Raw genomic sequence first — 13,186 nt, forward strand, 5'->3', positions numbered from 1 at the left:
GCTACACTTTGTTTCCTGCCTGTGGTTATTTCTGAAACTCTTAGGCTTACAACAAAGTACCCTCTTTTACTGATACTTTCAATGAGGGGAAATTGTTTTCCCAGTCCCCAGTATTTTCTCTAAGGCTGATGAAATTTCCTCTGCAACTATCTTTTTATCCTTAAACTTATAATATGTAAGTTTAAAAATATTCAATTTAGATAGACACTATGACAATGACAGTAGGATTTCTCTCTCCCTCTTTCCCTCTCTCTCACACACACACAGGAAAAACACGGCAGGTGCTTAATAGATATTTGTTGAATAAATGAATAATTGTCTTGACAGTATAATTTAAAAAGGCTTTTCACTTCATGTGTATTATCAGTGCTTCAATATAGAACATTCTGTAATGATTAGTGGCATGTGGATAGCAAGGTTTTTTCAAACACTGAGTGCCAATATTCCCTGTGAATACTGACTTCCCCAAAATAGAATAGCCAAACATAACACAATTTCAGGAGACGGTGATATCATCAGCATAATTCACCCCAATTACAAAAATGGCAACACTTAAAATCATGTACATTATTTCATCATTTCATAAAACTTCTTTTTAAACTTATACAAACTTTCCCAGAGTAAAAAGTTTCCTCAAAAACCTCATAATAACATTACACTAAAAAATTCACTCTGGAAATGCAGTGAGTTATTTTCCAAGTTTTGGCTTTATGATTTTTTTTTTCAATCTGTTAAAAAATAGAGTTGAGGAGTGTGTTGAGAGAGGTGGGGAAAAAGGAGCTTCCAGTTGATGGATTCACCATGTCCAAAAAGACCTCAGTAATGGAGAGAAAAAAAAACGTCAAGAGCAAGAACGCATTATAAATAGAGGTCTTTCCGCGAGATGAACAGGTGAGCAGTTCTCGTGTCAGTTGCACCCACAGGAGTGAGGTCTTCTTGAAGAATGCTTGTTTACAGAATCTTCTGTAAGATAGAGTTGGCTACATCCAGTGATTCGTCTTTTACTAGAACAATGTCGTAAGAGTCCATGTACTTTTCTAAAAGCTCATCCACCTAATCAACAACAACAGAAAAATTAAGTGGATATGTAGAAAGGGGAAGCAAATGGTTTTATTTATTAATTTTATTTTATTTTATTTTTAAAGATTTTATTTATTTATTTGACAGACAGAGATCACAAGTAGGCAGAGAGGCAGGCGGAGAGAGAGAGGGAGGAAGCAGGCTCCCCGCTGAGCAGAGAGCCCGATGTGGGGCTCAATCCCAGGACCCTGAGATCATGACCTGAGCTGAAGGCAGAGGCCTTAACCCACTGAGCCACCCAGGCGCCCCAGCAAATGGTTTTAGTATGAATCCCATTGTTAGGTTCAATCTTTTGGGCAAAATGTAACAAATTAAATCTACTTTCATAAAACCTGTGAAATAAAAAAATTCTTTCAAACTGTTAAGGCTTAGGGACATAGAAATTATCCCACATGGTGGCTTTATACTCAAAGTCATTTCTCTCTAGTCCAGTGGTTCTCAACTGGGGAGACCGTCCAAGGAACACCTGGCAACATGGGGGACATTTCTGACTCTCAAGACTAGGGAGTGCTACAGGTTTTTAGTGGGAAGAGGCCAGGGAAGCCACCCCAATACCAACGGCACACATGTGCATCCCAACCCCCTTAACCATACCAAAGTAAACGGATGAAGAACAATCAAGATGTCTCTAACTACTTTCTCACACATGTTTAGTAACAACTACCCATTAAGTTCCATCCTTATTTTTCTACAGGAAAATTAAACGACATATCTACATACTTACTCTATCATTTAGATACCCAATTTTTAGGATGTGTTCAACGTTGGCTACTCCATCTGCCATTCTTATGTCCCCTTGGGAGTCTCCCAGCAGAATGATGTTGCTATTATCTTTTAGTCGATTGAAATATTCTGTGTTCTTCAAGGCACCATCATGCTTGTTAAATACATGAATTAGTTCACCTTTAAATCCTTTCAGCACTCCCTATAAAAATATAAATCTTTTGAAACAATAGGTTTCAAACTGCAAATTCTATTTGTTCTATTTTCACATTCATGTTGGAAAGAAGGGCTCTGAGAAGTTGATGACTTTCTAGAGACTACCTTAAATGTCACAACACAATGAGCTGAAAATCCAATTTTTACTTGTCATTTGTTTCCTAACTGCAGATCCCATTTTCTATATATCACACAATGTACTGTTTTGATTAGAAGACTTTGTTCAAATAATGACAGTTCTAATTCCTTCTTTTTTCCCACCTATGGATATTGAGTCTTCAAAGTTGCTGCATTAAATCACATTAAAAGACCTTTCCCTAATTTTAATATTAGTCTGTAGCTTAGGAAAGAAGAGTTTAAGAAAGGTATATTATTTTTTAAATATGGATATGTATATAACACTGGAGATGATGAGTCCTATAGTAGACCTTTTAAGTGACCTAATTTAATGAATATACATTAAATAAAAAACAACTGCATTTATATGATTAAAATATATTCAGATTTTAAAGGTAATTATTTAGAATGATTTCCTATACTTACATTGTCATCAAAATCCATGAAGTTGGACACTACTGTGATGTTCGGGTGATAAACCCCAGCTTGATGGATTACCTCCTCTAGTATATCACCAATACCAGCCGAAAATATGAACACAGGGATACCGTATTCCTGGAGCTTATCAAAGAAATTCTCATACCCTTCCCTGCAAGATGGAGGTAGGAAGTGATTGTTAAAGAGTAAGATATATCTCCTTTTCACCTAGAAATGAAGAAAGCAAAACCTTTCTATCTAATTCCATGGCTCATTTATATTCCCTTTTCAGAATTCTGCCCAAGAACACAGTTATTGATGTCTATGACAACACTGGTACAAGTTTTTCAAACAACAGTCAACTCTTTGCCTTCCTTTTAATAAATTCTAATAGTACAAATTAGATGCTTTTAGGCTCAAATTAAATATGGATATAAGCCTACAGCTCACAATCTACACCATTTAACAGCAAATAGTTAACCTCATCTTTAAAAAACCTCAGCCTGGAAACCCGTTTAGGGTTTTAGGGTGAGCTGGAGCACCTCCTGCTGGCCATCCTGCTCAACTACTTCCTCTTAGAAAACTGAGGGCTGGGGGAGGAGCTGAGGGGCATTCTCTTTATAGCTGGCATCTCTCCTACCTATGGTGTAACAGTTGTCGGTCATGTTCTTATTTTATTAATCTAAGTTTCTTGCCTTCTTGCTCTTCCTGGGTCACAGGTTAAGCTGCCTACAAAGGAATGAAATACTCACTAGCTGTCCTCACACTCTTTCTGACATTTAATGCTTTCCTCCTTAGAGGCAAACCACCTTAAAATGTAGCATCATCAAAAAATAAATAAATAAATAAATAAATAAGAAATAGCATCATCATATTTACCTAATGAGTTGAAAATTGTTAGAAGTGGTAAACCATATTGAAAGAAGCTTAAGAAATTTTTATCCTATCATTCATGTACCACAAATATTTTTATTATTTGCTAAATCATAGTCACATTTCCCAGTGATAGTTTTCAAGGAAGTTTGAGAATTCAGAAAGTAGATTCATGTAACTTTATAAACTTTGAGCAAAAAATTTTTTTCAACTTGATTTATAAACATTCCCTTTATATTTCATGTCTTTTCAGAAGTATTCTCTTAAAAAATTTCAAAATGGTCCTGGTTTCATAAATTTCTAAGTTAGTCTTGAATTTTTAAAAAAGTATTATTTATTTAAGTAATCTCTACACCCAGTGTGGAGCTTGAACTAATGATCCTGAGATCAAGAGTCACACACTCAACCGACTAAACCAGCCAGGCACTCCTACTCTTAAAATTTTTAATGTGGAGAATCTCGGGATGTGTGGGTGACTCAGTTGAGCATCTGACTCTAGATCTCAGCTCAGGTGTTGATTTCAGAATCATGAGTTCAAGCCCTGAGTTGGGCTCCACGCTGGGTGTGGAGCCTATGGAAAGAAGGAAGGAAATAAGGAAGGAAGGAAAGAAAGGAGAAAGGAAGAAGGAAGGAGGGAAAGAAAGGAAGGAAGCAAGCAAGCAAGAAAGAACGGACTTAAATCTCATAAGGCTGTTATTTCCTATGACAAGATCTAATATGTCTTTCTAAATTCCTTACCTCACCTTATTCTGTGATAGGTGGCATATTAGGACTATGTTTTTATATGCAATATAGTTACAGATTATTTTAATAAAAGCACACACCTGAATACATTTATAAGTCTGTAGACAATTAACAGCAAAAAACACCCAAGAAACTTACTTGAGCATAACATCAGATTCTGCCACAATTTCTTTAAGTTTAGCTTTTGGTAAAGCTTGTTCAACAAGCAAACCATGTGATTTAGTATACCTGGAGTTTATGATTAAAGAAAAAGAGAATATCAATTAAAGCAAATTAAAACTATCATCTTCACTAAAAAGCATTCTTCAGTGACAGATAATGCAGTATTTCATTCATCATCATTTGGAATTAAATTTTAGAAATTTAAATTCATCACTAATGAATATATATCCTAATGTCTCAAAATGTAATAGAACATGTTCTTACTGCATTTCCCAGTTCTCCCCAAAGTCTCTTAGTTTCAATGTGTTAGTAAGATGATGAAAGGATAGTATGTGTAAACCTTTCCTTAATCTACAGATACCCAACCTCAGGAGACATAATCATTTCTCCAATTACAGGAAGAATCAGAGAAAAGCCATTTGTTTCACCTGTGTGTAGTCTAAATTGTCATGAAATATCTTAGTGCTACCGAGTGCAAAAGAGAAAATCCTTGTTATGATGCTTTATATCAAAGCACCTGTAATCACTGCATCTCAGTCACAGACTTTTAGAATCTCTCTACCTGATACACAGAAGCTCTGCGACCCTCCACTCTGGGTCAGCTCCCATCATTAAGTTAGTGAGCTCGTTCTGCCAGGGAAGCTTATATTATTGCTAGAAAATTCTAATTACTAGACAGTCCTCTCTTTCATCATGCTGAAATCAGTCTTCTTAAAACTTCCAAATCTGATTCCAGTTTTGCTTCCACAGGTATGTGGCCCAGGTTCAACTTTTCAATATTTCATAGCATACACATTAATTAAGTGTGCAAGGTATTCAGGTTAGGCCATAGGATAATGAAGATAAACAACATTGCTCCTGGTCTGTTAAGATTCTAAAACCACAGTTGTTGCTTCTCAAATCACAGCTTTCTCTAGTCCATGAAATCTTCCCCAAATGGGATGGCTCCAGTTCCTGTGATTTTCTTAGTGGCCTCTTCTGACATACTCTATGCTTGTCAACTTTCTCTTAATAACATCATTTTCTCTGGACTCAACACAATGCTTTCAGTGTGGTCCGCTTGGAAGGTGGCATTTCCGTTAAAGCAAGCAGCACCGGGGGTCCATTTCTCAGCAACCTGCTGGCTGTAGCTCAGTTCAGAGTCAATTTAAATCACAATTCTTTTTCTATATACATTCAGCCACATTTTGTCAATATACTTTTTAAAAATTCTTGTTTTTTAATTTAAGTCTTAAGTGCAGGATTCTAAATTTATCCTCATTGACCTTCATCTTAAAAACAAAACAAAACAAAACAAGTTCTAGACTCTTAGAGTGATTAGAAAATTATAGTTCATTTTGTTATATTTAATCACTGCTCTAACTCAATGGATAATTTTATAAATCTATTATATACGGTACAGGGGGAAAATAAGCCATTAGTTGTAACTGCAATGTTATTTTATTATATTTTTAACCCACCCTTTGCCTCATACACACTTACCATTCTACCATATAGGGGTACTTCTCTTCTACGGTAAGAACAGGATCAATTTCAATAGCATAATATTTTTCCTTTAGTTGCAGTAACTAGAAATAAATGAATAATTTAATCATGAGGATGACAGAATTGTCATTAAGCTGCTGAGTTTTACAAAAAGCAAAATGATATAAACAAATGGTTTCCATAAACTGCTGTTAAAGATGAAATTATGAGTACCTGGCTAATGCATATATCAACTGAAGAGATCTTTGTTGATCTAGTTTATATGTAGCAAAGTACTTTCAGGTCAGCAATTCAATGAAACCGACTAATCAAATTATTACTACAAAAAACCCTTTCGTTCTGAGATGAAAGTATTAAATTTGATTCATCTTTGGGGTCCTATGTTGTTAACACAAACACAGAGAGACACATATTTAAGGAAAGGAGAGAACTGAGGCAATCTCCTGGTCAATTTAAAGGAGAAAAACCTACACAAAACCAAAGTACTTTTGTTTTAATGTACGGCTAATGGAAGAACACCAGAATATTCTGATAATCATAAGTTTTTTATGTAAATTTTGTTTTTGTTAAAAAGTTAATTTTTCCATTAAAATAATGTTGAGGGCACCTGGGTGGCTCAGTGGGTTAAAGCCTCTGCCTTCAGCTCAGGTCATGATCCCAAGGTCCTGGGATCGAGCCCCGTGTCAGGCTCTCTGTTCAGTGGTGAGCTTGCTTCCTCCTCTCTCTCTGCCTGCCTCTCTGCCTACTTGTGATCTCTGTCTGTCAAATAAATAAAATCTTTAAAAAAAATAAATAAATAAAATAAAATAATGTTGAGAGTGTATAACTCACACAATAAAACTAATATTTACTCAGTGTTTACTATGTGCTAGGTATGGTTAGAAGCGCTTATACCTATTGTTTGTGTGAATGAACCCGAAGAAATTCTCAGGCAAAAAGAAGTCTTTGAGTAACTCTGGATTACCATTAGTGTTTACCTTTTTTCGACATTCGTCTGTAATCAGCTTACTGTTGTCAATGACATCTGAAGAGTGAAAGCAAACTAGCATTAAAAGAGATATTCTGATTGATGCTACCACTACTTTAAATAACTTACTACTTTTCTTTTAAGTTTAAATGCCAAGTCCACTAGTGTGGTCATTATAACTTTTGGCCTTAGTGCTTTAAGACACATGGCATTGCTAGAGAACTTAATGGTTTTAAAATCTAAACTTTGGATCTAAAGCTTTTTTCCTGTATTGGGAGTACTTCTTTAGCGATTCTCCAAAGAACTACTGGGCCAAAGGGTATGGTTTCTAGTGGTTTTAATATAAATTATCAAAAGGAATTCTCAAATTCCACATGTACCTCCAGTAGTTGAGAGCCCTTATATCACTCCTTCTTTGTCAGGTTGAAGAGTATTATTTTTAAAACTCACTACCAAGTCTGGAGAACAAAAAAGGTATATTATCCTAGCAACACATCTTAACTGGATATTTATTTAATCATTCTTTTACTTTATTTATCAACAACAAAAAATTCAGTAACATTTTTAGAAAACCAGAGTGGTTGATAAATGTTATTTCTTTAGGTTATCCAAAGTTTAAAACCCGTGTAAAGGTTTCTTGAATAAATAATGAACAGACCACATTTGGAGAAAATTTTCAGAAGTCTTCATTTCTCTTGCAACCAAAATCACACTTGAAAATAGCCATTTATATTACATGGGGAAAAAACAAATCCTTGAAATGAAATAAAAAAAAAAGGGCAGGTCTTCTCATTTTCAATGTCCAAAAGGAAGAAGAAGAAGAAGAAGAAAAACAAACTCCAGTCAATCTCATAGATCATATAGGTAAGAAAGGATCTTAAAATAAGAATTACTTTCATGAATATGTTTATGAATGCCATACTTACAATGACACGTTGGGCATCTTTTCCCTTCATAGGAAAATCTACTCAGCGTCATATCAAAGTCTGTTATTATCTGTAAAGAAGAGGAAAGACATTATGGAATATACAGCCACTGAGGGCAGACACGTACTGTACTGCACCCTTCCTAGAGGTATGGGACTGTACTCAGTCCCTGACCTGCTCCCCACCCCACTGGTTATTCTCTCTGCATTCTATTTTCTAATGCAGCTCTCTACTGGGAACAGCAGCCCTATCTCCTCCAACTGCAAATTCCTGTACTGATTAACCAGATTTTATTTCATGACAATGTTGGGGGATTTAAGGTATAACTTCATAGTTAAGTCCTGGGAATCACATTAGTTATGCAGCAATACCTTAAGTGCCCCAGCATTGTCACCAAATCAAATCTTATTAATTGATTTAAAAATTTATAGTTGTGGGTGATTGGGCTACTGTTCTTGATAGAGATAAAATGTTGCACAACCTCAACCCACCCAGTCAATGTACAAAAATGCAGAGGAGGCAATTAAACCATATGAAGCTCCCCATTACAAAGAAGGGCATTCTGTCATATACTACGTGGATGAAACTTGCGGGGATATTATGCCAAGGGAAATAAGCCACTAGAGATGGAAAAATTCTGCATGATTCCACTTATGTGAGGTATTTAGTCAAACTCATAGATGCAGAAAGTGGGATGGTGGTTGTCAGTGGCTGGGGGGTGGGAGGAGAAGGAAATGTGGGTTGCTCTTCTATGGGTATAGAGTTTCAGTCATGCAGGATAAAGAAATTCTAGAGATCTGCTGTGTAACAATTCACGTAGAGTTAACAACACTGTACTGTACACTTAAACATTTATTAAAAGAACAGATTTCATAGAATGTGTTTTTTACCATAATAAAAAACTTGTCTCTAATGGGGGGCTTGAAATTACGACCCTGAGATCAAGACCTAGGGTTGAGATCAAGAGTTGGGTGCTCACCTAACAGAGCCACCCAGGCGTCCCAAATTTGAATATTATTCTTAAAACGGTTTAATACTTATGCACTGCATTAGTTAGCTTAGAACTCAGTATTATGCAGACTTGAGCAAAACATGAGATGAGTCCGCCTGAACATTAAAAATAAAGTCTTAATAATAAAGACTTCTTGATCATTATTCACCTGAAGTTTGCCAGCTCCTCCCTTAATAAGACCACAGATAATTTCTTCTACTCTTGCAGGGTTCTTGATTCGAACTGAACTTCTCTGAAATTCAGGCATCTAAAAAATAAAAGGAAGTTAAATTAACATTTTTAATTCCTGTTTTCCCAGGTTCTTTTGATACCAAGCAGAAGCTTATATTATTTTAAGATGTAAAAATGTTAAGGCATTATTTTTAAAAAAGGCAAATCATGGGGTGCCTGGGTGGCTCAGTGGGTTAAAGCCTCTGCCTTCGGCTCAGGTCATGATCCCAGGGTCCTGGAATCGATCCCCCATCGGGCTCTCTGCTCAGCAGGAAGCCTGCTTCCCTTCCTCTCTCTGCCTGCCTCTCTGTCTACTTGTAATCTCTGTCTGTCAAATAAATAAATAAAATCTTAAAAAAAAATAAAAAAGGCAAATCATCATATCAAATTACCATTTATACACATAAAATTTTTTGAAGCACAGTTTCTATCAAAGATTAAGACAAAATTATATTGTAATATATTATCAGAAAGTGTAATTCTTCTAATTATAAAAGTCATGCATGATGCAAATAACAGAAAACATATAAAAAAGAAAATAAACATGGCTTAGAATTCTACTACCTGAAGTAACATTACCTGAAGTAAACATTTAAATTTATTTTCCATTATTTTCATTGCTATGATTACAAATATGCCTGTATATGCATAGTTTATCTCATTCTCATATAATTTTTCATCTAGATTTTTAAAATTAATTATTATTTCATATACTATTATAACAATCTTTTATGCATTATTCATTAATCAAAATAAAACGCTAGAGTGGAATGGAGAATATCTGAACTTAGTGATAAAGAGTTTTCTTATAAGATCTTTCTCCTTAAGGGGCGCCTCGGTGGCTCAGTTGTTCAGGCATCCGACTCTTGATTTCACGTCAGGTCTTGATCTCGGGTTGTGAGTTCAAGCCCTGCATTGGGCTCCACACAGGGCATCAGATCCCACAAGTGTACCTTTGTATAGGTAATTAAAATATATTTTAAGTATATTTAACTTGAAAAGGTGCTTCAAGATCTTTGTTCCTTTATTGTACTATATGTAATACAAATTACCCCAAATAATTTCATTTTTCTTGGCATAAATTTTACAACAGACTTATTTCAATTTAAGACAACTACTAAGAAGTATGAGACCACCAGCACGAGACTCTTGATCTCTGGGTCATGAGTTCAAGACCCATGTTGGTCATGGAGCCGACTTAAAAACAAACAAACATATTAGAACACCTGGGCTTAGACAGCTACTAGGCTGGTTTATTCAGGATTTAGTGTTGCTCAATAATTTAATGTTAAATACTGTTTCTTTCTTCTACCCTATCATAGAGAGAATGGAACTGATGAGAGTAAAATGCTCACCGTCTTCTTAGAGCATGTGTACAAGAACACTGCAGGGGAAGGAGATTGGAGGGCATGTAATAGCTCCACAGTATAAAAAGATAGTAGGAGAACCTCAGATCAAGGTTCTATACTGGTTTGTACCAAGTAACGTTTATTTACTTTATATGCTATTATTCTGGGTATGTTATCACCAACATTAACATATTTCATGTGTATCACAGAAATGATTATGGAAAATTCCCTAGACCTATAGCTCTGCTCCAAGAGCATGTGACCAGTTGAGTCTCTCTGGTCCTATGCATAATATGATATGGTCATAGAGATATGATAATATCTCTATGGTCTCTGCATAATAGACAAAATTAGAAAATTGGAAAAGGCTAAAATGTTTTCCTAAGACTGAAAGATACATATGGAAATGTATGGGAAAGAGAAATGCTAACATTAAAATTTTCTCCACGAATGAAAGATGCTACAATACACTTAATTTTAAAAAGCCATATTTAAATAACACAGAATAACCTGCCATGCAACTAACTTTCATACAGTGATTCTTTTAACTTACCTGGACTTTAGAGGTGTCAACAGAATAATGGTTACCTAAATATTTATTTTACAATGATGTTTCAATAGATGAGAAAAGTAAATAGGTAATTATTCCTAAATTCCTTTTCTTCATTCATTAATCCATTAATTCACTTAAATGTTTACCTGTATTTTACTCTGTGTCAGATGCTACATGCAAGAGATATGATTAGCAGCACTTACACTGTTTTCCTGTTGAGTTTTAGAAACCATTGCTGTTTTGGAGTATCACTTCTGTAGCTCCCTTACAAATACTTAACTAGTAAGTCCATCTCCTAACAACTAAATTCTGGTCTTACCTCTGCCTTAACAGGCAAATGCATAGTAATCAGCATATGTTTGACTTAATAACTAACACATTACTAAAAGCAAATGTATATCACTAACTATATTTTCACCAAGAAAATTAAACATTTTATTTCAGTGTGTCCATACTGACAAAAATGTCCTGCCTCATGCAAATGACATCCTACAATACATTCAATTAAAAAAAAAAAAAAAAAAAAAAACCAACACCTGTATTTAAATAGGATAGGATAGGGATGCCTGGGTGGCTCAGTGGGTTAAAGCCTCTGCCTTCAGCTCAGGTCATGATCTCAGGGTTCTGAATCAAAGGTTGATTTTCCCAGAAAATCAACATCGGGCTCTCTGCCTAGCAGGGAGCCTGCTTCCCCTATCTCTCTCTCTGCCTGCCTCTCTGCCTACTTGGGATCTGTGTCTGTCAAATTAAAAAAAAATGTAAATAGGATAGGATAAAATCTTTCAGATAATGAATAGGAAAATAGTACCAAAGCCACTTCAAAGTAGGTTGGTTTCTGCTAAATTAACAACTATTAGATTGGATTATAGTATCACTAGGGCCTGAAAGACAACCATAGGCTGGAGGATTGATATCCCTATTTCTGTACAACAGCCCTTCATTTTCAGATAAATAAGCAGTGAATACCCAAATAGCACCAGGATGAAATCACACTGACGAGAACAAATGAAGAGCAGCGGAGAATACAATAGAAAAGAGGACCCAGGTGTAAGGAATTTAAAAATGATAACCATATCTGCTTTGGATTATACGGAAATATACTGTCCCCCCTTCTACAATACACAGACAATTCACCAAAGCATATTACAAATATTTCTCAGGAAACTGGGATATTGGGCATTTTACTCAAATATTTTACAATGCAACCTAAGAAATATGTTTTTTCAATACTACATGAAATATGTCAAAGAATGTCAGAATACCACAATATTAAGAAGTATACTGTAGGAATACAAATTCATCATACATCACACACTTTCGTTACCTCCTCAAATCCCTTCTTCGGTAATTCTTCTTGGACAAAACCACACCTGTTTGGGAGTACTTAAAATAACGATGCTTCAAGTCCGAAAGGCAAGTTATTTTGAACTGTCTGAAAACTTTTCAACTTGATTATGATGTAATTTTATGGTAAAAAAAAAAAAAAATAAGGGGCTAAAAATGTCTGCCACTTGCAAACAAAAGAAAACAAATTGATTTTATAAGGCATAATGTAAAATGCTGAAGGAGCAAAGTTTTCCTGACAAGAATCAGGGCATTTTGGTTGACGACTGGAGCCATTTCTGATTTAATGCTAAAGATGACTAACAAAAACCTAAAATACATGTGTTCTGGCTATAAAATGCATTTGTACAGATGAAATAAACTCCTAATCATTAGTTTCCTTCCATAATCAAAAAGCAATGATTTCTGAAGAAGTTCATTTCAAAGTTATACAGTTTTATTCCCAACTCTACAGCAATATTTGATTATTTGATATTATCTTGCAGATACATTGTGCTAAAATATAACAGAGTACCTGCCTGGCATAGTCACAAAATTGTCCTAATGATGTTTTACCTGTATTTCTCTGAAAATGGCCCACACAAAAATTAGTTTACACGTCTTAAGGATCTTTATCTGAAGTTCTCAGGGGAAATATTTTTTTTGTTTGTTTTGTTTTGTTTTCCAATGTTCATATTTGGTAGAAGCAAAAGACTTCATTACTGCATTGGTACAGAGGAGTGGGCACTACAACTTTATAAAAAGTGTAGATTTGGGGGTGCCTGGGTAGCTCAGTGGTTTAAAGCCTCTGCCTTCAGCTGAGGTCATGATCCCAGGGTCCTGGATCGAGCCCTGCATAGGGCTCTCTGCTTCCCCCTCTCTCTCTGCCCGCCTCTCTGCCTACTTGTGATCTCTCTTTGTCAAATAAATAAATACAAATCTTAAAAAAAAAAAAGTATAGATCCAAAGCCCCCTATCCACACTGGTATAGCCACTCACATACATGGACAATTTATTTGGAAGACCATA

General features: G+C 35.4%; 1 protein-coding gene across 3 annotated transcripts in view; it reads right to left on the bottom strand.

Moving 5' to 3' along the window:
• Positions 1 to 282: 282 nt before the first annotated feature.
• NT5C3A (5'-nucleotidase, cytosolic IIIA) overlaps positions 283 to 13,186 on the bottom strand; it is a 57,203-nt gene continuing 44,299 nt past the window's right edge. For all 3 annotated transcript variants that reach the window (XM_047695024.1, XM_047695026.1, XM_047695025.1), the window contains 8 exons: positions 8,871 to 8,969; positions 7,711 to 7,780; positions 6,795 to 6,841; positions 5,815 to 5,900; positions 4,309 to 4,398; positions 2,563 to 2,725; positions 1,805 to 2,005; positions 283 to 1,053 (listed from right to left, as the gene is read on the bottom strand). In XM_047695024.1, the coding sequence (XP_047550980.1) occupies positions 952 to 1,053; positions 1,805 to 2,005; positions 2,563 to 2,725; positions 4,309 to 4,398; positions 5,815 to 5,900; positions 6,795 to 6,841; positions 7,711 to 7,780; positions 8,871 to 8,969 (858 nt within the window). In that variant the 3' untranslated portion in view covers positions 283 to 951. The remainder of the gene's footprint in view (positions 1,054 to 1,804; positions 2,006 to 2,562; positions 2,726 to 4,308; positions 4,399 to 5,814; positions 5,901 to 6,794; positions 6,842 to 7,710; positions 7,781 to 8,870; positions 8,970 to 13,186) is intronic.

The sequence above is a fragment of the Lutra lutra genome, chromosome 11, assembly GCF_902655055.1.
Source record: "Lutra lutra chromosome 11, mLutLut1.2, whole genome shotgun sequence".
Lineage (NCBI taxonomy): Eukaryota > Metazoa > Chordata > Mammalia > Carnivora > Mustelidae > Lutra > Lutra lutra.